At 46.8% G+C, this 23,897-nt stretch overlaps 1 protein-coding gene across 10 annotated transcripts in view; it reads right to left on the reverse strand.

The window, feature by feature from the left end:
• Window positions 1-428: 428 nt before the first annotated feature.
• CHD2 (chromodomain helicase DNA binding protein 2) overlaps window positions 429-23,897 on the reverse strand; it is a 104,742-nt gene continuing 81,273 nt past the window's right edge. For 9 of the 10 annotated variants that reach the window (XM_072345823.1, XM_072345821.1, XM_072345822.1 and 6 more), the window contains 26 exons: window positions 23,628-23,844; window positions 23,104-23,193; window positions 22,790-22,980; window positions 22,401-22,589; window positions 21,802-21,964; window positions 21,514-21,666; window positions 20,344-20,415; window positions 19,249-19,398; window positions 18,498-18,646; window positions 17,912-18,008; window positions 17,100-17,192; window positions 16,464-16,637; window positions 15,411-15,586; window positions 13,929-13,970; window positions 11,828-11,967; window positions 11,246-11,387; window positions 10,954-11,104; window positions 9,535-9,657; window positions 8,941-9,069; window positions 8,063-8,203; window positions 6,751-6,885; window positions 5,048-5,226; window positions 4,542-4,641; window positions 4,108-4,333; window positions 3,489-3,738; window positions 429-3,282 (listed from right to left, as the gene is read on the reverse strand). In XM_072345823.1, the coding sequence (XP_072201924.1) occupies window positions 2,949-3,282; window positions 3,489-3,738; window positions 4,108-4,333; window positions 4,542-4,641; window positions 5,048-5,226; window positions 6,751-6,885; window positions 8,063-8,203; window positions 8,941-9,069; window positions 9,535-9,657; window positions 10,954-11,104; window positions 11,246-11,387; window positions 11,828-11,967; window positions 13,929-13,970; window positions 15,411-15,586; window positions 16,464-16,637; window positions 17,100-17,192; window positions 17,912-18,008; window positions 18,498-18,646; window positions 19,249-19,398; window positions 20,344-20,415; window positions 21,514-21,666; window positions 21,802-21,964; window positions 22,401-22,589; window positions 22,790-22,980; window positions 23,104-23,193; window positions 23,628-23,844 (4,006 nt within the window). In that variant the 3' untranslated portion in view covers window positions 429-2,948. The remainder of the gene's footprint in view (window positions 3,283-3,488; window positions 3,739-4,107; window positions 4,334-4,541; window positions 4,642-5,047; window positions 5,227-6,750; window positions 6,886-8,062; window positions 8,204-8,940; window positions 9,070-9,534; window positions 9,658-10,953; window positions 11,105-11,245; window positions 11,388-11,827; window positions 11,968-13,928; window positions 13,971-15,410; window positions 15,587-16,463; window positions 16,638-17,099; window positions 17,193-17,911; window positions 18,009-18,497; window positions 18,647-19,248; window positions 19,399-20,343; window positions 20,416-21,513; window positions 21,667-21,801; window positions 21,965-22,400; window positions 22,590-22,789; window positions 22,981-23,103; window positions 23,194-23,627; window positions 23,845-23,897) is intronic. The other variant, XM_072345829.1, reaches the window with a different exon arrangement.

The following is a 23,897-nucleotide window of genomic DNA, read 5'->3' on the forward strand; positions in this document are numbered from 1 at the left end:
GGCGAGAAGAACAACCTGGACACACTTAATCCCGCACAGGGAAAACCCCCATCATCCTGGCAGCCCCCAAACAGCCCCAGTTTGCAGCACGTTCCGCATCGCACCCAGGCTGGCACAGCTCTGAAAACCTCAGGAACACTTTTTAATATACAAGAATCAAAAGTACAGCAGTTTTACAATGTAGGAAAATTTAATACATACTATATAAACAACATATTTACATCAGAAATCACTAGGACAGTGGCTTTTTTTTTGTTTGTTTGTTTGTTTGTTTTTCTCTTTTCACAAATATAAATTAATATTAATTAACTGTTCTTTTAGTCAACAGGTTTAAAAGACTTTTACAGTAAGAGTCCTTCTCTCCCTGGAGGGAGGTGGAGGTGGGGAGGAAATGAGTGGAAGCAGAGAAGTGTTTCTGTGGGGGGGGGTCATTTATACTGTTCATATGAGGGACCTCAGAGCCATCAGGACCCGATGGGCCGAGCTCACAGCATTTCCAAGGGGTCGGGGCTGAAAAAGGTTCTTAAAGTGACACGAATGAATGAAGGAATGAACCAACAAAGACACAAAGGAACAAACAAAGCCAACACGTTGCTACAAAGAGGAAAGAGGAAAGAGGAAACCCCACAGCTGGCTCGGAAGGAAGAGCCATACCGGATGCCGACACAGACACCGCAGTGATGTTTATGGCTGTGGATCTGTCCCCTCCAGTGCCACCCACACCAAGTGACTCCGTCTGGTCCCTGTTTGGAGGGGATCAGGTGTGTGCACACACACCTGGGGAAGACTCCCTGCAGATTTCCAGCCGTGTGAGAGCCATCCATTGAGAGTGAGCAAGACCAGGTGACTGTTCAGTCGCAAACCAGTGTGACAGCAGGCACCGCTCCACCAACTATAGGCAAAGCTTTTGCTGTTGCACTGGTTTCAAGAAAGAAACCCCAAACCACCTCATGCTCGGAACCCAGGATGAACAGAACCCCTCACGCACAGAAGTGCCTCTTGTTGGAGTCTGAAGTTATCCCGCACCAACCCTAACACTGGTCTGGCCAGTATTGCCTCCTGCTACGACTTGTATGGCACAAACTTTCCATCACGATAGCACCACTGTGTGAATGTGAATGAAAAGAGCAATTTCTCTTTGCCCCTGTGAGGTTTCTTCCAATCCTTACTTTAAAAGCTAATACCTCTGAAAAGAAAGGACCTCTTTGTTGAATACCACAGCAAGTGCAATCACAGCTTAGTGAGAAAGGCAGCGGTAACGCGTTGCCTCAACGCCTCCGGCACGGCATGGAGGGGAGACCTGGGGGTTAGTGTTGATTTGTGTGCGCTTTCCAAAGCGCCTGGAGCAGGAAGGCCAGCCCTCATCACCCCTCGGACTATCAGGGAAAGGACATCACAGCTTATTAAGGTCATATACTGGCATCTCAAAGCCTCAACTTCTGTCCCCCCACCAAGAAGAGCAGCCTGGAACAGCCTGATCTTTAATACTGAACTCTAAGAGACAAAGCATCCCCAGACACCATAATCTGAGCAGCCTGGCTGTTGGGACGGGGATGCAGTTCTGCTGACACACACTGACTTCTGACCAGCAACCTGTATGGAACCAGCAACCTGTCCCCACGCCACTGGCTGGACACTGTTCTGTATCACTTGCAACGACTCCAACGCTTGGAGGAATGTTTGCTCTGAAGCCTGCTGAGCTGGGCTGCAAACCCCTCTTCTCCCTCTGACATGCTGGGCCTCTAAGACAACTGCACCAGGAATTTTTAAGTACCAAGTCCTGAATTCCTCATTTTTCTTCCTCCTCACTTAAGTGCTGAGCCTGCAGGCACATCTCCAACACAGATGGACTGCTGAAAGGTGACCGGTGTGACCATTCCCAGACAGAGATCAGCCCACAGCTCTACCATTCAACTCTGTGCTACCACCCCTTATCTTTTGGTTCTAGTAAAGGCTTGTGATCACCATTTTGTGAAGCACAGAGAGAAATGACTTGCCCAGAATTAGGAGCTTCAAGGTCCCCAGATGCCAAGAGCCATCTCTCGTCCTGGTAACTCACAGCTCCCAGCCAGCACCTGTGTTAATTCCTGGATATCCAAGCTGCCCATGTCAGGAGAGAAGAGGGGTCTTGTTCTGAATTCCTGCGCCCTGCCCACAAGGAAATACTGCTCTCACCCTAATTCCTTTCCTACTTGTTAGAAGTGAAGCAAGCCTTTGCTACAGAAGTCTGCCTGTTTTCACATATCCCAGAGTCTCACAGAGTCAAGATTTGCTGGTTCCAGCCCTGGATCCCCGCTCTGCTCTTCTGCGGCAGGGGGCACAATAGCAGTGAGAGCAGAGCCAGCTTCTTGAAATGGATAAAGACACAAGAAATGATCATGAGTCCAGAAAAGTGATGGATTGTCACCAGCATGGATCCAACTCCTTTGGAGTCACTGTGGGGACACAGAGTCCCTCTTTCAACCAAGCCCTTGTGGCAACAACAGCTTGGATGCTTGAGGGACTCTCCTATCCCTCCTGGAATATACCATCCATTGACCTATGCTGGTTACACACAAAGCCCAGCCCAACCAGCTTATCCCCGATCCCAGAGCAGCATCTGTCACATAACACGAAGACCGAGCAGGCACACAGCCTTCTGGCACAATCCTAAGCAGCATTGATCCGCCTTCTCGGTTCTGGGGAAACACTGTGGCTGAGGAGAATTCTCCATGTGTCTGTTGGATTGGGGAAAACAAACCAAAGAAAAAGAATGAGGCAAGTCTGGTTCCAACGTTCAATGAGAGAAAAGGGGGGAAACAAAATGGGAACCCAAATTAGAACTGAGTCTTCCTCCACCCGCTCCTCCAAAATCCTCCTTGACCCAGCAAGATGATAGCAGCACGTTCAGAGTTTCTGGTTGTTGCATCCAAGTCTTTCAAGACGTGTTTCCCCCCTACTCGGTCGCTTTACGTTTTCCTCATGTTCCAGTTATAGTCTGGATTGTTTTTCTGTTCTAGCGACCTATCCAGAGGCGACCTGTGATCGAGAGGCGACTTGGAATCATGAGGAGATTTCTGAGAGGGGGGCGAGCGAGGGTCCGACACGGAAGGGTGAGGTGGAGGAAGGGGCTGTTTGTAGTCTCCCGGTTTGTCTGTGTGGAAGGACCTGTAGTGGTCCGAAGGTCCTTGGCCATGGTATCCCATGGGAGGCCTGTGATCAGACATCCGTCGGAAATCCTGCTGGTGGTAATTCTGAGGCCTGAACTCATCGGATCGCCGGCGCTTGGAGTCGTGGTGGTGCCTGCAGAGAGAAAATGGGTGGGTGGAGGTTAGCTGTGCAAGGAAAGCGGCACTGAGGGATGTGATTTAGTGGGATGGGGTGACGGTTGGGCTAGATGGTCTTTAGAGGCCTCTTCCAACCTTAATGACTCTATGAAAGCTTGTCCACGGTGGCTGGGTGCGCTGCTGCAAACCCCTGCCAGCCTTCCCAAGAGGAACTAGAATTACCTGTCGTAATAATCCCGGTGGCCTCTGTGGTCTCGGTCGCTGCTGTACTGCTCGTACGGCCTCTTGCGGGAGAGGTTATTTGGTCTGTAGTTCCCAGAGCTCCGGTGGGGGTCTCCACGAGATCGCCGGTCCCCATAGTGGTGGTCCTTGTACCAGTGCTGCTCGTATTGGTGATGCCGTTCCCCACCCCACATCTGGTTGCTGTTGCCGCTATAGCTGAACTTTCGATCTCGCTGCCACTCTCCTCGGTCTGCAATGAGGAAAGCAGTGAGAAGCGTGTTCTGTGCTTTAATTTTAAGCCTGTTTCTTCTTTGCTCAATCCTCAAAGAACCGATAACCTTTTACTGTTGCTCCTTTGACTTTTTCTTCCCTAAATTGCACGGATCACATTTTATTCCTTGTATTCCCTCACCATTATTCTAGCAAATCTTATTCTCTCCTGTTTTTTTACACTTTCCTCACACTGTTATCACGGTTTCTAGTCCAGCAATAAGAACAGTGATCACGTACATTCCATCCCATCACCTTTAAACCCGAGCAGCCACAATCCATGTCCAAGAGCAAACAAACAGCCACAAGGTTAGGAGTGAATGGCTGCTTCTGGTTTCCCAGCACTCACCCGTGTTGCTGAAGTGTCTCTTTGGGGGATGGCCGTAGCTTTCACGTGGGTGCCCGTGCATCTGCTGCTGGGCATGGGAAGGGGGCATGTGGAGCTTCTGGGAATGAGGATTGTGAGGCACGTGAGACTGGGACATGGTGGGATCACGGCTGGAGCCCGAAGGCTCTGGGCGGAACGGCTTCTTCATGCTGGGCATGCTGGCCATGTCCTCCTTCTTTTTCTGCTCCTGAAAGGGGTAAGAGAGAGTTACAGCTCAGCTGCTCTTCAACCACAACTCAGATTACGTGAGCAGTGGCCCAGTTTGTCAGGCCCCGGGCTGGAGATCCCCCATTTTGTGGGCCACCCACCTCCTTGAGAAGCAGCTGTGCCCAAGTGCGGGCAAAAGCAACAAGTGTTAAAGCAAGCACCCAGAGGAAAGGCACTTCCCATCTCACCTCCTCTTCCTGCGATCTTTTCTTATGAGCCATCTTGTAGAGTTTGTGCAGTTTTCTGGCATCGAATTCTGTGAACTTTGACACAAATATCCATAGGTTCCTGGAAGGACATGAACTTTTTCTGTTAATTGCTACGTGAGCTGTTCAACTGCCATCTGCTTCCAAACCAACACCAGATCAGTGCTGCCCTCTAAGGAAAACAGGCACATTCCAGCTCAGGACAGGATGTTTCAGGAGAGTTGGAACAAAGCCCTTCCAAGTACAATAACTGTTTTGCACTGGTTTCTCTAAACTAGCTCTGAAATCAATTTAAATGAAACCAGCACAGCTTGGAGACAAAACCCTCACCAGAGGCTGGTCAAGGACTGAATGGGCTACAGAACATGAGCTTTCTCTTACGTTCAGTAGGAGGCAAATAGCACACTGATCCACATAAACCCCAGCAGCCTACAGGTGCCATTTAGAAATATCACAGATGAGCAACAGGAGACAAAATGATCCCTCACCTTCTCCATAGCTTGATAAGATCCTGGTCAGTGTAGGCTTTAAGGCACTCAGAGATGCGGTCCCCGATTTTTAGGAGGCAGTTGCGTGTGTGCTCCAGCTGTTCTTGAACCGTCAGTCCCTTATCGGGCTTATCAAGTTGTTTCAGTGCTTTTTTTACTGGTCTCATCCTTTCCTTGCACTTGAGAAAGAAACAGAGTAGGAAGTGATTCACTTGGCAAAGGGCTCTGCGCTGTTCTCATGTTAATCAGAGAGAGCTGAAAGAAGTTCATTAGCATGAGATATTAGCTTTATCTAACCGTTAGGCAAGGAGAAATCAGCTCTGAAAGCAGCAATTTGTTAGACATGCTGCAGAAAATAATCAGGAAAAGATGAGTCTCTCCATCTCCGCTGTCCCCACAGCCTTTCAGAGGTGAACAATTTGCTTCGCATACAGTAAATGCACACGGGCTGATCCCAGCACAGGCAGGGAAGTGGAACTAAGCATCAACACGCTGATCAAGCAGCCCCAGCTGAATTAGTGCTCTCAATAGCCTCCCTGTCCATCCCAGCCTGTGTTTGCTTTAATCTATTGCTTTTATTAAGACCAGGAGACGTGAGATGAAAGCATCACCTTTTTCCACTGGAGGCATCAGCACTTTGCACAGACAGTACATCAAACAGGTTTCCACTGCCTGACTGGACCTTTCATGCATCACAGAGGGAAAATAAAAGGGGAAAAAGAAAAGGCACAAAGATAACACGGGGCCTACAGGGAACACACAGACCTGAAAATACGGAGATCTCAAAGTATGGAACTGTTTTCAAAAACAGATACTTGAGCGTTTCACTTTGTAAGTCAGGCAGAGGAGCATCTGTCACAACAACTTTTAATACAAAGGCTATTTTTACAAGCCTTGCAGGCACGTTTGCTGCCAGGGCATTTACACAGCTCCAACAACTCCATACCAACTACAGCCATACAAGGTCACTCTTCAAGTCCCCTGTATTTGGCCACCTAGAACAGCCCCAATGGCTCAGTGGCTCCTACAGCAGACAAGACTGCCTCGTCAGGCTGCAGTATCATCTGTGACCCAGGCTGCCAAGTGAGCAGTGGGAGTTTATCCTTCCAGTACTTGAAGGAATATATAAAAATGAGAGGGAACAACTGCTTGATAGTGATAGGACAAGAGGGAATGGTTTTAAACTAAGACAGGGGAGGTTTAGGTTGGATATAAGGAAGAAGGTTTTCCACACAAAGGGTGGTGATGGACTGGAACAGGTTGCCCAAGGAGGCTGTGGATGCCCCATCCCTGGAGGTATTCAAGGCCAGGCTGGATATGGCTGTGGGCAACCTGTTCTGGTGGTTGGAGACCCTGCACACAGCATGAAACGAGATGACCACTGTGGTCCTTTTCAACCCAGGTCATTCTACAGTTTGATCAGCTGGAAAAAAAAGGAGCTCTTCTGAGCTTTGAAATTTCCTCCTGTTGAGGTGCCACGTACAGCAGCTGCTGGTAGGCACAGAGGACAACTCTTGCTGGGCAGGGTTGTTCTGCCATGCTGTCAGAGCAGCTAGAAGAAACTGCTGTGGGGCTCTATGAGGAGGGTCTTTCCTTGCTTACGTGGATTTACCTAAAACACACCCTCAGATAAAGTACAAGCAAACACGGGCTTACTGGGAGGCTCTGCCATTACCATCCCATCCCCTGAGGAAAATACTCACTATGCTGAATGTTTCTTGGTCCAGATCATCATCCTCATCTTCTCCAATGGGGACTGGTTCACTCCCTGCTGTAATGTGGACAGGACCTTGTGATCTCTTCCCTTTACTTCCAGATTTGGCTTCACCACCTTTAGACTTTACAAGGACAAATTACATCACATGATGAACCAGTCTGCAGAACCCCCAAGTGATCCAAGTAACAGCCTGCACACTATTGTTACTGGCAGTCGTTAAACCCTGGGCACAGCTCCTACAACCTTCCTCCCAAGCTTTCAAACTGTTTTGCTGTAATGCCTCTGTTTAGCTTTATGTCATCCCTGAGGGAGCAGAGGAAACTAAGAGCCAACGTTTTGGACCTGAATATTATCATTATATTCATGGAGAGAAAAAAACAGCATTGGAAGACTTGGAAGAGAGGTTAAACTAAAGAATAGATGCCCCTTGCAAGGAGCCTGGAGTAGCCTCATGTCTATGAAGACCTTCAACTTCATACAGCATCACTAGTCCTCAAAACTAGCTGTTCTGGAAAGCAACCTCGGATTTAAATTAAGTGTAAATTTTGACTTATTTGGTTTACCTGCAGTCAAAACCACATGAAAAATCACTGGAAAGCAAAACCTTCCCCTACATATGTAATAAAGCTCCCTGGTCTGTACTCGTAACCTCAGTGTCAAAACACGGTGAGCACACAGTATGTACCTGCTCACTGGACAGGTACGTCAGGTAATCTTTCCCAGAACCTTTTACTTCTCTTCCAATCTGAATCCAGTCTAAAGGCAGTCGTACCCAAAATTCAAGGGACATTTTAGCCTACGACATACCCTTGGTGTTGAAACATTCATTCTGACGAGTCCTGAACAGTCACAAGGTTAATCCAGTCTTGGCAGAATTGTCTGCTAGGTTATTTGGGGTGAATGTAAATTAGAGGGGAATGCAGACAAGTAGCTGCCAATCCTGTGATAAATCACAGCTGAACATAACTTTGAACTGAGTGCTCCATGCTCTACACCATTTCTTCCTTAACACCAGCTATTGAGCCATGCTGCTGTCACAGGGACAGCTGTACTTTGCAGGCAGTCCAACAGAATCTTCGTCCTTTTTGCTCCTTTTTCATGAGGCTTAGGATATGTTGCCTTTTCCACTCCTTAGTGCAGTTCAGCACACTAAGAAGTTCAGGAAGGCTGTGAAATGGATAAGGACTCACCCTGGTGTTTTGTTAATGACTTTACGCACGAGGCCTTTAATAGGACTCACAGCCTTACCCCTCTGCTCAGAGTTTCTGGCCCTTAAACTGCTCGAGAGTATTGCATACCTTCTCTTTCTTCTCTTTTGTCTTCTTTTTCTCTTTATCACTTTCCTTTTCCTTCTTAGTGCTTGTCTGTTTCTCCTTATTCTCTTTGTTCTCTTTCTTCTTCTGTTTCTTTTTCACTGGGCTCTTATCCAAGCCATCATCCTAGAAAATCAGTCACGGCACAGTCAAAGCTGGAGTCCTTCACCTCACATACACATTCTTCCATAAAACGTGCATCTTTGAAAAGCAAGCATTTGCTGAGATCCATCCAAATTTGCCCTCACACCTCTTTAACCCGACAGCAGGAGCGGTGCTGCAATCCACCCAAACAACCTTGAACAACAGGGCATAAAAATTATACGAGCCCCTGGCAGACTTCAGATAAGCACCACTTTCCTATGCCAGTCGTGCTGGAGAACGCTCAGTCCATAAGGCAGATACTGATCAGAACACGAACAAAAAGCCTTAGACTACAAGCCAAACCACTCAATGACAGAAGGTTTTCTAAGCAACAGTATGACCTTGGTAAACTCCCGCTTCTTGACTGGCTGATAGACTGAAAAGGAAACAATTCTTCTTTCTCTCCTTTATAAGGGCAACAGATTTTGTCCTGAGACCACCTTTCTTCCAGGTCAGCACGTGGATGTTTGTGGCCCTTCTAACATCCTCCCCAAAACACCTGAAGGACTGACCTGAAAGAGCAGGTGGGAAAGGTCCTTCCTCCACCTCAACAGTTGTATGTATTTTTTCTGTAAGCTCGCTAGTCTCTTGTGGGAATGCTCTCTATCGCTCCCCTTGACCCCACAGGGCATTTGCCAGGGGTGCTTCTCAACGTGAGTTTCTGTAGTAACAGCACAGCCCGAGAAAACCTGGAAAGGCTGCTATTCAAGCTGACTCACCTTGACTTCACCTTCTTCTGACTGGTTGTCTGAGTGCCGAGGAGGGGAGAGTTCGTTCCCATGCTCATCTTTGACTTTGGGAGCCTTGTTCTCTTTCTTTACTCGTGGTTTCCTCTTCTTTAGCTTGCCCTGGAGAGAAGACAGAACAAGTCAGAGCAAGGAAATACCTACAGCTGCTTCCTAGAGGCAATAGCCCATCTCCTGAACGTCTCGCTAACAGCTGCAGCTCCTGCAGGGTGCCAGGATGCCTGGGGAACCGCGGGAAAGCTTGGCGGGGCACATACAAAATCTGACAAACAAATATCAGCCAGAAAGCTTGTGAAATGTAAGAGGTCAAGGGAATATCTCAAACATCTATTGACTGGTGTTATGGAATTAAAGTGTCACACTGCAGTCCTTTGGTAAGTGCAATAAACCAATTATATGACCCCCACCCGTTATCACTTTAGCATCACAGGGCAATCAGACAGCAGACAAGTCAATATTCTTTCATGCAGGACAAACTCAGTGACCTACCCACACAAGCTGCCTTGCCCCCTACTACCAACCAACCCCTCACCTTGAGAAACCCTGAGCCAAGCAGCTGCATCTCACCTCTTCCCCATCTTTCATGTTTTCTTTCTTCTCCAGATCCTTCTTCAGCAGTTTCAGTAGATAATCAACTCGGGTCTGGAGCTGTTTTCCCTGAGGTTTCTTATCTGTCTCAACAGGCAGGATCTTCGATAAAGAAGAAAAAGAAAAAAGATACATTCACATGTACACATCAAACCTTGGCAAAAGAATTACATGCTGGCAGCCCTCCTCTCAGGTGCAGCAAATGGCTGGAGATGCTGCACCTTCCAGGGGGAATGACAAGGCTCATGTGTTTCAGAAGAACTTCACACAGACTCCCTGCCTATCCAAAGCACCAAGCAGGAATCTCTCCCTGGGGCATTCAGCAGGTAAAAGGATCCTGAAGGCAGCTCTCTAGATTCTCTACAGGCTTGGAAGTACAAAGGAAAAAAATGAAAAGCCCTGCAAAGTATATCTGGGACCTTGCATTGCAGTGCTGAGTCCACCCGCTTTGATTCAACAGATTCGCTTGTGACAGCCTTGTCAGAGCAGCCTCGTCTTCTCTGGTGACCTCAGACACTGGTACAGCAATGTAGAAATGCAGCACTTTTATTGGAGAACAAGGCTGCAAGGTGCCACTCTGTGGAGGACGTATTTCAGCTTACCAGCTAAGGTTACTTTCTTGTTTCGCTGGAAATTGGATGGTGTGTCTCAGACAATTGTAAAATTCCTTTTCTGAAACTTCACGTAGGAAGGATCTCGATCACAGCCTGATCTTTGCTAAAAGCACTAGAGGGGATGTCATGGCAATGAAGCATATTGGCAGCCAAGTTGATGCAGCGTCCCGATGTTCCTCAGCCCAGCACTGCAGTGCATGCTCCTTCCACGGTGCTGACACAAAGGATGGCAGCTTATTTGTAACCAGGATCATTTCAACGTGGCCCTTATAAAGAGCTCATATGGGAATGACTGAGGAACAGAGGAACGAGACAGAGTCTTTCCAGCTGGCTTTGCTGTCACAGCGAGTCATGGAACCATACCCTGAAAGCTAACACAGACCACTCCTGACATAAGCAGCCTAAAATCTGTGAAAAATAACTTCCACACAGAGATTTGAACGCAGCTCCTTGTGAGATGCTCACGGAAATATCAAGTCACAACTGCAATGCACCCTCAATACTGTGCACAGAACCGCATGTGTCAGCAATACTCTTTTCTTCCCGCATCATTTCGGGGTGGTGCATATGGTGCAGTTCAGAGAAGATTTACTGCCAATCAAATCAGACAACTCTGCTTTCCATCAAGCATGCAGCATTCCACAGAGGTTGCTGTTTTCCTTGTTATTATTTATTATTATTTTTGGAGCGGCTACAAACAAACATCTGTTTCTGGACTAAATCACATGTGTTCTCTATGAAGACTGTAATGGACCCAATATAAGCAACATGCAAAGCCACCTACCTTATCAGATAACTTCAATTCCGGATCTGTTTTAATTAGTTCCCAGTTTCCATAACCATGCTCGTAAATTCCCACTAACAAGCGAGAATCCTCCTCCACTCCCCAGTCTACATCAAAATGGGCAGCTTTGACACGGCACGTCAGGCGGTACCTGAAGGCATTGCAAACATGAGCTGCTTTTAATGCTGCAGGGCTAAAGCAAACCCACATATCTAGGCTAGTCTCTTTCCACTACAAAACCCAAATGCCCCGAGTCTCTTTCTGTGCTGCCCATTTAGCCATTCAAACTCACTTCTTCCTTTCTTCTGGGTCCGCAGGGATGGATTTATGCAGCATTTCAAACTCCTCTTCGTGCTGGATGATGGATTTCACATTCACTTGGACACCAGAGATCTTGATGGTAGGCCCTCTTCTTTTCCTAGGTCCTTTTCCTGCTTAGTAACAAAACACAGCAACTAGGAACGGGTGTTTGAGTGTGGAAAAAACCAATGCCTGGACAGACACACAGAGATCAACACCTTACTCACAATTTCCTTAAAGAAAAACTGCTAACGTAGGTTCCCTGTATAAGTTATCGTTACCAATCCACTTAGATCTGCATCTAAAGCATCCCCACACCTTAAAAATACATGTAAGCATGCTAGAGTGTTGCTTCAGAAGTTTTATACATCAGAAGCAGCAGAAACCTTGTGGGAAATGCAGCCCTGCATCTCCAGATCCCTGTGTCTCTGTTGGCAGCAGCTGCCTGGTGGAGATGGGATGGTTTAAGAAGCTGCAGTGTGGAATGGCCACCCTGTTCCAGCAGCAAGGACCGGCTTCTCATCAGTTTATCGCTCACCAAAAACACTCTAACTGCAGCAGCTCTCTCACTTACTTTCACCTGGGTTCTCTTTCAGCTGCTCCTCATATTCCTGCATCGCTGACACACAGCTGTTGTGGATGAGTTCTCCTAAACGCTTCAGATCAGCCACAGACTTGTCCACCAGCTCAGCATCCCTGGCAATGCACTCCAGCCTGGGAAAGGGGAAAAACAAATGGCAAGTTTTATATTTGATGTAGCATTTCTTATCCCAGTTGCTCCCTGAGCAACCGTGTCACAGCTTTTGATTGCCAATGAACGCTGCGTGCCTGTGAAGGCATGAAACCTTCATGAGTGAAGCTGGCACAGGTTTTAGTCCTTTTTCCAGTTCTGACAACTGCAGCACAGCGCAGATGTAGCGTAACAGACCCGGTCCTTCGGCTTTTTTAGCTTTAAGGCAAAGGTGAGAGCTGTCTATCGCTGGCACAACCAGCACACTGACTGCCCAGCCTGCTTTATGCCCTCCTTCTCAGCGCTGCCTTAGCTCCATGTGGTGGTCCAAAGCTGCCATCTGCTGTCTCTCTTGTCTGGCTGAATTTCATAACATCAAGGCCTGTACAAACCTTGCATTTCACAACCAAAGAGTACAACCAGCTGAAAAAACAGACGTTTCTCAGACAACACATGCAGGGATTCCTGCCCTGGCTCCAAGACCTCACTAAGGGTGCCAGCTTAGCAGACCCACCACATGCACCGTCTCCTTATCCATGCTGGGACACAGCACTGGGGCTGTGTAGACCCCAGAGTTGAGGGCAATGTTTTTCCCCACATCCCTTCGAGAGGGAGAAAGATAAGAGAAAGATGCTGCGCATTCAGTCTTGAGGTTGCATAGGTTGCTCTGAAAGTAATGCCTCCTATTTATTTCCACTTGATACAACAACAGATACGAAGAGCACAGCAACACCATTTGATATCGCAAATTCTCAGCTACAAAACACTGCCCTTCAGCATTGTCACTACCATTAGCTGTGCATTTCTGCCAGCAATGAGCAAGAGCTTGCATGACATGCTTGTAAAAATCTGCACCAGTGGAAGGGACCCAACAGTTTCACAGCTGTAATTGCTAGGAGAATGCTGCCCATGCACTCCATCTTTCATCAGCACAAACAGATGGAAGTCAGAAGGTGCCAAATCCAAACTATACAGTGGGTGTTGTAGGACAGTCTAGCCAAGACCGGCAATGTACTCTAATATCATCAAACTGGCATCACTGTCTTCTCTGACCTGACTCAGGAATTTTGAGCCTTCAGCTTAGTCAGCACTGCAAAGTAGTGGTCAGAGTTGATGGCTTGTCTGGGTTCCAGGAAACCCAGAAGGATCACCCCTTTACTATACATCCCTTTATCCACTGAGGCCTTGTCTTGAAATTTTTCTTCTACAGAGAATTTGCATGTCAACACACCATGGCCTGCTGTTTTAACCCCAGATCATAGCAGTGACACCACATCTTGTCACTAGTTACAATGTGATCCAGTAAACTGTCACCTTCAGCCTCACATTGATTCTGTAGGTCCTGGCAAACTTGCACACAGTGTCGGTTCTGTGTGAGCATTCACAGTACCCACCTTGCACAAACTCTGTGATATTCCAACATTGCCACCATCATTTCCAATGTAATGAAGCCAGTGATCAGCTCTGTACAGAGTTCCCTCATCATAGTCTCCCAATTCATGGGAAGGCTCGACCTCTACTGCCCTGCTGCCAAGACCTGCCTCTGACAGCAGTGGCCAACATCATAAAACAGGAGCATTGCTTTTGCAGCAGCCCTTGTAGCATGTATGGAGAAACTTGACCAGTGTTTTGGTTCACGTTTGCTGTTCAGGCAGCTGCTCCTGCTTCTTTAAAGGCAGGATGAAAATGCCCTGAGGGCCAGATTGTGCCAGCAGCACTAGTGATCCAGCTGCTCTTTGGGCAGCATTCATCAGTGCCCACCAACTGAGACATGAGAGACCATATGGTAGTATTGAGTTACTGGAGCACATGACAGCAAACTTGTTGGGCTCTGTGCTGTCAGGTGAGGCTGACAAACAGCTACAGCAATGTGTGTATGGCAGTGCTCAGAAACACAACATTTCCCCACAAGAACCCTCTGGAGAAAGGCCAGGTTGAGACTTACCGCTCAAGAGGCAGTCCAAACTTCTTGTAAGCCTTGATAAACCTAAAGAAACAACAAAACAAAATAAATCAAGGAACTAAAGCAACTGCCATAAAACACGTGTCCAATCTCACAAATACGTTTGGATATATTAATTACAGCCTGTCATATTATCAACCTCACGTTCCACACTTGTTAGCTAAGCATCGCTCAGGACTGGGGAGCTTGATCCATTAACCCCCCCCCAAAGAGTTCTGCAACCTCAGCTGGAGAAGAACAGAACGTCAGTATGAATGTCAGATGTTTGACAGATGACAAAAAAGAGGAGACACAACTGTAGTGTGAAAAATAAATAAATAGAAGAAAGCATCAGCTCTCACCCTATGGGTAATTAATAACTTCAATTCCCAAGGATTAAAGAGGCATTAAATCAATGTCATTAGTAATTTTAAAGCTCGGGCTGTAAGTGTAACAACCTCTTGCAGAACAGCCAGATGCGGTGCAATCCATCACACAGCCTCGCAGACAAGAATTGCTATTTATGTTTACTTCTTACTTTTTGTTGTGAGAATCACTGCCATTGCTAATGGCACCTTCAAGGCAAGAGTCAGACACTGTTGCTGTGACTGAACAGGGCTTTGTGCTCAAACTAACAGATTATTTTTAAATGAGCTACTTTTTCTTTTCTTTTTTTTCCCCCATCTTTTCCTCTTTCAGACACAGCGCTTTAACCAAAACAGCTGTTATAGGTCACATTGCAACACCTCTTTCCTTGCTGGTTTCAGGGCTGTATATAGGGCATCTACCACAACGCAAAAAGGTTTAACATCTCCCATTTTAAAATACATTTATTAGAGACAGAAGCAACGAAGACTCTCAAACCCTGTTCTGTTTTTGGCTGAACCTCTGGGCAGAGCCATAGGACAAAGGCCCGAGGGAAAGGCTTGAGAAGGAGAAGAAAACATGAGAAGAAAATAATACTTTGGAATTCAGCCCCCAGCTGACTCCACGGTGCAGGAGAGGATACACTATTGCTCTGATTGACTGGACCACTGCTTCCCGTGGGGTTTATTTTGCCAGACAGAGCCTGCCTTTAACTTAGGCTTAACTCATCAGGACTGCTGACAGAAAAATGTAAGGAAAGCCAGAGACCTTGGCTTCTCCAGCACTATCTCATGGCACTTTAAGTCTCATATGTAATACAGAATCCACACGGCTCAGGTTGGATGGTTGCCTCAAGGACTGGTTCTATGAAGGTATCAGTTGGACTGCAGTCTAACTGAAGACAATCCAGCCCATTTTGCTTAGATTTGAATATTAAGGTCATCAGTCGGTAGCAAACAGAACTGTACAACGGTGCAGAAGCTGTTCCAAAGAACAAGCTTCATATAAACCACTGATATGCTTACAGCTGAACATCTCTTGGATTATCTAGGTATTTCCAACACCTGTGTGGGGTTTCTATACTTGTTTACTGAACCATCCCTATTGCTGAGCACTGACCTCCGGATTTCAGCATCAGTAAATCCTTCCACAGTATCTTTTCTAACGCTCCGAGGGCGTCCACGGCGCTTTGGTCTCTTCTCATCATCGGTATCATCAGTCTCACTTTCTGACCCTGATGATCTTTGAAGCCTTCTCTTTGTCTCTGCATCTGATTCACTGTCATTCGTTTGAGCCTGTATGCAGCAGAAGGATAGCAGGGCTGTTTAACTGATAATCTGCCAGTCTTTTCCATCCCTCCCATGCATTGGCACTATTTTATGTTGAATCAACTCAGCACCATTTCCTGAAGATGCAGAAGATCATGTAATCAAACCACTATGGTTGCACATACTTGCCATTTCTGGCTAGCTAAGACTCCCATGGCCATCCTCCCTTTACAGCCTTTAGCTTCCCAACCACATGTTGATTTATTAAGGTATAAGACCTTAAAACACGCCAATTTTCCATGGTTTTGTGCCATAGTATCCAAGGCTCTTTGGTATCTGGAGTATTTTGAAAACCAGGACACCTGAGAAGTGAGGTGCAATTGCAACAACTGCCATCATCCAATACAAATGATTCTTCTCTAGATTCCACTTATCCCGTAGAACAGTTCACAATCCCTCAAAAAGTCCCATATCTCAGCAGTTTCACAGACTGCTTCCTGTTGGATTTGAGTAGATCACATCACTTGAAAACAACCTTAGGAAGATGGTATCTCTTTTGCCCTCAAGAGAACATTTAGGCAAGAATAGCTGTAGAGCCCAAGGGAAAGAAGGAGCCTGAAAATGCCAAACTTCAATAACATCTGCAGTTGTTTTGCCCTGTGCTCACTACAGGTTTTCTTTGTCTAATTAACATGAGTTGCACCAAATCCAGTGTGAGCTCCTACACTGCATGACAAACCATGGGTCTAATCCTTGGTGTCAACAAGAGGCCGATGTGCCACCCTCTGAGGGTTACCCCTAACCAGCTTTGGAGAAGGGGCAGAAGCACAGGAAAGCTTCCTTATAAGCACCTCCTTTGCCAGCTCTGGCCTCCAGCCCCTCAGCTCTTGGAGATGTGCTGTACCTTTTTCGTTGAGCTCCGGATGCGAGGCAGCATGTAGATTTCCTCCAGTTCTTTCTGCCTTTCTTCCTCCTCCACTTTTTTCCTCTGCTCCTCTGGAATGATATCGTCCCAGTCCTTCTGGGGCCGCTCGTCCAACTCTGTCTCTTCTTCCTCCATGGTTGCAAAGTTAGCCACCTTTTATAAGCAAAGAAACACTTTCAGAAATTCCCTCCCCTGGCAGGAATATCCCAGAGCTGTCTGCTAAGCTTCAACTTCTCCATAGGAGTTCTGCCAGCGTTTCCATAATTATTGTATAACTGATCCTTATGTCACTACATTCCTGGTCCTTTGCCACGTCTTTGGGCTAACAACTCTTGAGAAAGTACGTGCAGTTTAAAAAGTACTGCTGAGCCCAAGTTATCGTTTTTGCTTCCAAATTTGGTAAATTCAGCATTTTATTCACAGCCTTCGAGACCACTTAAAAGGAAATGAATACCTACACATCTGCCCTGCTATTAAGTCCAGGCAGCCCCTCAGAAAGCTGCTTTGTACAGAGCACCTCTCCCTGGGCCTGATTTGTCCTGTCTGTTCCCGACCTCACTGTTATGACAAGACATGGGGAACCACGTTCCTGCACCCCACTACAAGGGTCTGTACCTTGAACTGTGAAAGCAGCTCATCAGTGGCACTGGTGGACACTTCGTTCTCTCGTGTTTCAGCCAAACGCAGAATCTCATCAATGTCCATCTCCTAACAGTTAGAAAGGAAAGTGTGTCAAAGAGAAGGAAGGAACAGAAGGTTTTGAGAACAGACTTGTGGGGTACAATAGCTAAATACTGATTGTGCTGATACGTCCTAAATAAAGTTCTAACATCTGCAGGGTGTCACCGGTGAGGGACAGGGATGAACTATCTCTAGTGGTACAAAAGAGTATAAATGCAGTGACAGAAGAAAAAGAACATCAAGGCTGAGCAGCAGGGAAATTTTTCCAACAGTGAGATGTATCAACTCTTTCCCCCAGGGGTAGCTCTGCTACTTGAGCCATTAAGAGAACTGGTCACAGCACTCAATAATAAACTGCCTAGCACTGCTGTGATGAGAAAGGAGGGAGTGACCTATTTGAGTTCACTGTGCTGGCTCCAGTGTCTCCACAAGAACAACCCAAAAAGAAGGAAGTTGGAGATGCTCAGAGGAGGCAGGGAGCAGAGCTTTCCTCAAGCTGTGCTACAACAAACTCATGAATTCTAGGGAGCCTGGGGACTCTTCTGGTGACCATTGTTACTTAAACCCCAACAGCAGCCCCTGATCCCAGCACCAGAGCTCTCTTCCTTCATCTTCCTGAGACTCCCGTGAGAGACAACTCACTCTTGTGCACACAGCAAATACAAAGAGTGAGCAGACATAAATACATCCCCAATGCAGACCTGCAGGGGACTACCAACAGTGATGTTATATCAGTGTCAAACTACCTGAGGCTCTGACTCTTCCCCTTCGAGCTCCTTAAAGAGATCTTCAGCTCCAAACTTCAGAATAGCTGTCAGCTCTTCTTTGTTGAAAGGATTTGAACTGCAAACAGAAAGGAGAACGAGGAAGGGTTTAGAGCTGTTAAGTCAGTTTTGTCACAGCACAAAACCATTCTGAAGTTTTTCCCATTTAAAATGAGGAGCAAGCCTTCTCCTCAGCAATCATCTCTTTCCTGCTCTGGCTTGCACAGCTACTTTAAGGGGTACAACCCCCATCTACTGAGAGGAAAAGGGGAGAGTCAGAGATCACTGACAAAATGCTGTTCCATGTTGCCTCCACCAGCTTCCCTCAGATCAAGACAATCTCTGATGGGAAGAGGTAAAGTAAAACAGGCAATGCATTTCCAATTCTGACCATCTTTATCCACTGTGTCCAAATTAACGATTGTGTGAATTAATGGAAGCTCCCATTATTTATTAGTGAAAGCTCTTTTCTGCCCCATACCCGATCAAATCAGTAGATATCAGAAGGTGAAGCTGGTTATGCCACATGCTCTATCAGATGTATCTGCCTCCTGACACAACCACCTACTTGGATCGCCCGGAGTTGTTGTCCAGAACAGTCCGTCCAGTGGTGTCCATACGCTGGATCACCAAATGATCCAGCACCATTTTCTTCTTGGCCCTCTCAATGATCTCCTCCTCAACTGTACCCTTTGTGACCAGGCGGTAAATATTCACCTGAAAGCCAAGAGAAGAACACAGTTATTTTCCAGGACCTGAACACTGTGCTGACACAGCAGTGCATCCCCGAGTTGTTTCAGAGGAGACTCATCTGCTGACATGAGATTTTCATGCACAGATCTGCCTTTCTAGAATAAAGACAAGCACATTTGTTTATCTCAGGGGGACCTCTGAAAATCAGGACATTTAACACAGATCTTGTAGTGTTCAAAAGGCAGAGTCCAAATCTACTGAAAAAAATAGCTCTAAATCCAAACGAGCATCAAATTTTCCACATCTGTAATAAAACTGTAGGAAAAGATGGATATCCTATCTAGCATTTTTTATAGGGCAAGAAAAGCAGGAGTACGCGAGGCTAAGAAATGTGACACCACTGATGGGGTTCTTCATTCTGAGCCATGCCAGGACTAAACATCAACAGCAACATCTAGCAAAGTTGGGCTGTCTTTTTGTTTCCTGACCTTTAAATGAGTTTCCCCATTACTCTTTACAGTCAGGACTGGGGGCAAAGAGTTTTCACAAGTTCTGGTGATGTGGGTGCTCACTCAAAAGCAAACACTGAAGCCATAGAGGAAATGACTCCAGGTAACTCTTCTGACCTGCTTCTTTTGTCCGATGCGATGAGCCCGAGCCTGAGCCTGAAGATCATTCTGGGGGTTCCAGTCCGAATCAAAGATAACAACAGTATCAGCAGAAGCCAAATTAATTCCCAGCCCTCCAGCTCGTGTTGACAGTAAGAAACAGAAGTCCTGGGGAGAAAAACAACAACAACAACAAAATTAGTCAGCCTATCACCATGGATATAAAATAGTAATGGTGACTACAGAGTCACACGAGGAAACCAAGGGAGACTCTGGTGCATTCATACTTCATTCGAAGAGGAGGAAAAGCCTGAAAACCAAGGCACAAAGGAGGAAGGTCAGGGAAGGGCACCTTGGAGTCACTTCTGAAGGTCAGATCACGCTGCTCATCAGATCCCCATGAAGGCAGCAGACAGACACGTGCTTTTGTTGTCTGCAGTCTGCTGGGAGTGAGATCAGTTCCAAACACGGAATGTTTGAGTCGCTGCCCAAAGGTGCAACGTGCCAGGACAGGATCCGAATTATCTGAGATCCCCCAGGAGAGGGGAAAGAGCAGCTTCCATGGACAGTCCTCCTCCCTTCTCCCCCACCCACACTTCTGCCTTCTCACATTTATTTATTACATTCCCCACCATCACGAAGCACCTTCTTCACCTCCTGTGCCAATTGAGAGCTGCCACCAGTGCAGGCTCCTGGAGTGAGGACTGACATTTCCCATAGCTGGGGGATGGCTTGTGAGTCAGCAAGTCCAGATAAGAAGCTGTGTGTCCTCTCCTATTACACTGGAGACTTTCACCTCCGATACCAGACTTCCTTCACTACCTACCTATGCTTAAAATCTCCCTTTTGCCTCTGCCATTTCATATCCACAAGCTTGGAGAGAATTGGTAAATTCTGGCTCTTCCCAGCCTCTTTGGCACTATCTGGAAACATGCCTCACAGCCCCATCCTTTAGATGTGGGAGATTTGAAACAAGCGATATGGATGACTGCAAAACGTGTTGTGTCTGTATTAAAAGGGGCCAGGTGTCCTGTAAGAAGGAATGAACTGAGCTAATTCCCTCCTGCCACCCACCAGATCCCACTGGAGGCACTGAAGACCCATTTGCCATACCTCAGAGCCGTCGGCGTTGAAGTGATCCAGTGCCTGCTTTCGGATCTCCCCTTTGATTGAGCCGTCCAAGCGCTGGGGGAAAAAGGAAAATCAGCAATAACAATTTAAAATAAAGAAGGAAAAGAGCCCCGTAGAACTGTTGCAACCAAGTTCTGGGAGCCTGATAGCCCCCTCCCCTGCCTGTAGTGTTTAATCATTAAAAATAGCCACCAATTAAAAATAGCTACACTGTGTTGCAAGGGCATGAGGTGGTATGCTCAGGCAGCAGTCACACAGCACTGACGCTCCAGCTCCTCTTACAGGCTCCCAGCCAGGAGCTCTGCATTGGCTATCCTCTCCTCAGGGTTTATCACAGGATGAAGGCCAGAGCAGGAGCCCAGCAGAGGAGGTGTTTTGCAGAGATGGGGCTTTAATTACTGAGATCTTGTATGCTGGAAATACGATTCATGCAGCAACCTTAAAGCGGTGACATAAGTTCAGAAAAACAGCAAGAAAGATGGCAAGCCAGCATCAACTGGATGGAAACAAGGTGCACAGGATGGAATAGCCACCTCAGGTACAAGAAATGCAGATATCAGCATCTCTAAGTAGCTTCAGAGAGCCAGCAAGGGAAGCAAGCTTCAGTGTTGAGCCCTCTGCACAAAACAGCGTGCTGGTAGATGCAAGGAGATCTGCATTCGAGGGCTTTTAGCATAAGCACATCAGTTAACCTCAGCTGGATCATGGAGTATGAGTGTTTTTGTTAGGCAAGGTCCAAACCACAAGATGGTTTAGTGATTAACACCCACCAATAAATGTTTGAATCCACTGTGCAGGTTTATGCCCATCATTTTGACTCTCACTTTATACATCATTACTGAGCTGCTGTAAGAGCAGTCTTCATCTACAGCTCTCAAAGGACATGCCACTATCCTCAATTACAAACAGCAAGAGATCTACAAAGAGAGATGTGCCATGCCCAAGAGGCAGCACCAGACACAGAGCGAGGCATCTCATGCTCTCAGCTGGCTTCTGCTTCTCCATATGTTCCCTTCCTTGAGTGTCAAGCTGAAACGAAGGGACTTTCCAGTTCCATCCAATGCATTTCAGAAGAACAACCTGTAACCCAGCCACTGTGCCCTGAGAACCAGAGTGCCCCTCACTGCCCAGGCTCCCTCCTTGTTTTCTCACCTGGAAAGGATAGTGTTTGATAGTCAGGTACTCTGCCAAGATGTCCAGCATCCTCACCATCTGGGAGAAGATCAGGACTCTGTTGCCTCTGTCCCGCAGCCTGGTCAGCAGCTTGTCCAAGAGAATTAGCTTCCCACTGCTCCTGATCAGAGACTGAAAAAGTAACCGTCATTCCAGCTGCTGCTTTCCAACCATACCCCTGTGTACACTAGAGAACTGTTCTCGGAGGGAGAATGGCAGGAAGTAGAAAACTAAGGAAAAATAAAGACAAGCAATGTCTCTGCTCACCTGCAGGGTCTCAATGCCATTCTCTCTCTCATTTTCCTCGGGAGGCTTGATAAGGTAGCAGTGGTTGCAGCACTTTTTCAACTCCATCACAATGTTTAGGAAACCAGACGTGCTTCCTCTTGTTCCCTTTGAAAGAGCCTTGTAGTTTCTTGTCAAAATCCACCTGCAGACAGGAAAATAGACCAGATCATTTCACAGTGCAAAGCAGGCCTGCTGGAGTCTGAGATGCAAAACCTTCAGGAACACCTTAATTCAGGAGTCAGTTTTTACACTCTTCCCTAGCACTACAATTCTGTGCTGAGCTTTACTCCACCAAGATACAGTCCCTGTCCTACAAAGCTGGCCAGCTGAATTACTATGATGCTAGAAAAGCATATCCAGTGGTTTAGAGCTGGGTAAACATGAGGGAGAGATACCACCCAACCCTACCTTGCATTCCTACTGGGAAGCTCTTCCTGCTACAGGTGTTGGCTGCCACACTGATACCTTCTGAAGAACACAGCATACTCTGCCCTACATATACTGTGCACGTTCCCAAGTCACAAAGAAAGATGCGCCCATTTCTGCTGGTACTCCCAATAACTTAATAAAGGACTCACTTGTAATACTGCTTCTGCAAAGCAGACATTTCCACACGGAGGATCTGCTCCACTTTGGCTGGCAAAGATTTCTCCACATCCTTCTTCACTCTGCGTAGGAGAAACGGCTCCAGGACTTTGTGAAGGCTCTGGTAGCCATTCTCTCTACCTTTCCCATGATCTTCTTCAAAATCTTCCCAGAACTCAAACCTAGCAACAGAGATGAGTAATAGAAAGGAGTTGGAATACCTTGTCCCATGAACAGCATCACAATGAGACAGGAGACCATCAAGTTGATGGTCTAACTCCACTTTGCTTAATTCAGGGATTTCTGCCATTCTGCTCATCCTCAAGCGTAAGGTGTTTTATACATACAGAGGTGTTTTATGAAGCACCAAAAGGAGACTTACTTCTCAGGCATGATGAAATGCAGCAGGGACCAGAGCTCTTTGAGTGAATTTTGAAGCGGAGTGCCAGTGATCAGCAGCCTGTGGTTGGACTTGAAGTCAATCAGTGTTTTGTACAGCAAAGAGTCATCATTTTTCAAACGATGGGCTTCATCCACGCCTAGAAAGGCCCAGCTAATACTTCCCAAAACAGCCTGGAGGAAAAGAAGTGTTCTCCATCACCACAGAAGAAAGAGAGGTGAAACCCACTAGTCAGAGGCTGGCTTCCCCATTTGCAAGAGAGGATCTAAATAAAACACCCTTGGACCTTCACCCACCTTGTCTTTGAGGAGGATCTCATATGTGGTGATAAGCGCATTGAATTTCAACCTTTTAGACTGAGAGTGGATCCACTCATACTCACGTATCTGCGAGAAACAACAGATGTTACCATCAAGCAACATTACTGAACTGAGTTAACAATCATTATTTTACTGTAGCTACAGCTAGGATCTCCAATCAAGTCCGAGCTCTAGAGTTCAGTGTGCCATTCAATGAGCAAAGGGCATCCAAGGAGCAGCTTGTTTTAGTGCACACATGGTTTTTACACAAGTTTAGACAAGTAGCAAAATGAAGTTGGACAACTTGCTGCTGTGACATTACCCCATCATCTCACTACTGACACCACTACGCTCACAACACGTTTTCGTTGCCTTGTCTAAATAACTCAGAGGACTTTCAGCAGTCTCCATCAGCTGCTCCAGCTGATAGCATGTCACACACATTACATGCTGCACAGAAGTGCTGCATCGCGCCCAGTGCTTCCATCCAACCCCACAGGCTTTGCTGTCAGATGACACACCATGTTCCTGCTCATGAGGTCACCGATGTAAACCACCACGTTGATCTCAGGTGCCCACACTTCAAACTCTCTCTGCCACGAGGTGAGAGTCGACAGAGGAACCACCACCAGGAAAGGACCGTACAGCTGGTGCTGGTGGAAGAGGTACGACAGGAATGAGATTGTCTGAATCGTCTTCCCCAGGCCCATTTCATCAGCCAGGATCACACTGTTGTTCCTGAGAAGGAAAAGAACAAACCTAAGTCCTGATTTAATGCGTTTGTATCCTTT

Source organism: Excalfactoria chinensis, chromosome 10 (assembly GCF_039878825.1).
Source record: "Excalfactoria chinensis isolate bCotChi1 chromosome 10, bCotChi1.hap2, whole genome shotgun sequence".
In the NCBI taxonomy this organism is placed as follows: domain Eukaryota; kingdom Metazoa; phylum Chordata; class Aves; order Galliformes; family Phasianidae; genus Excalfactoria; species Excalfactoria chinensis.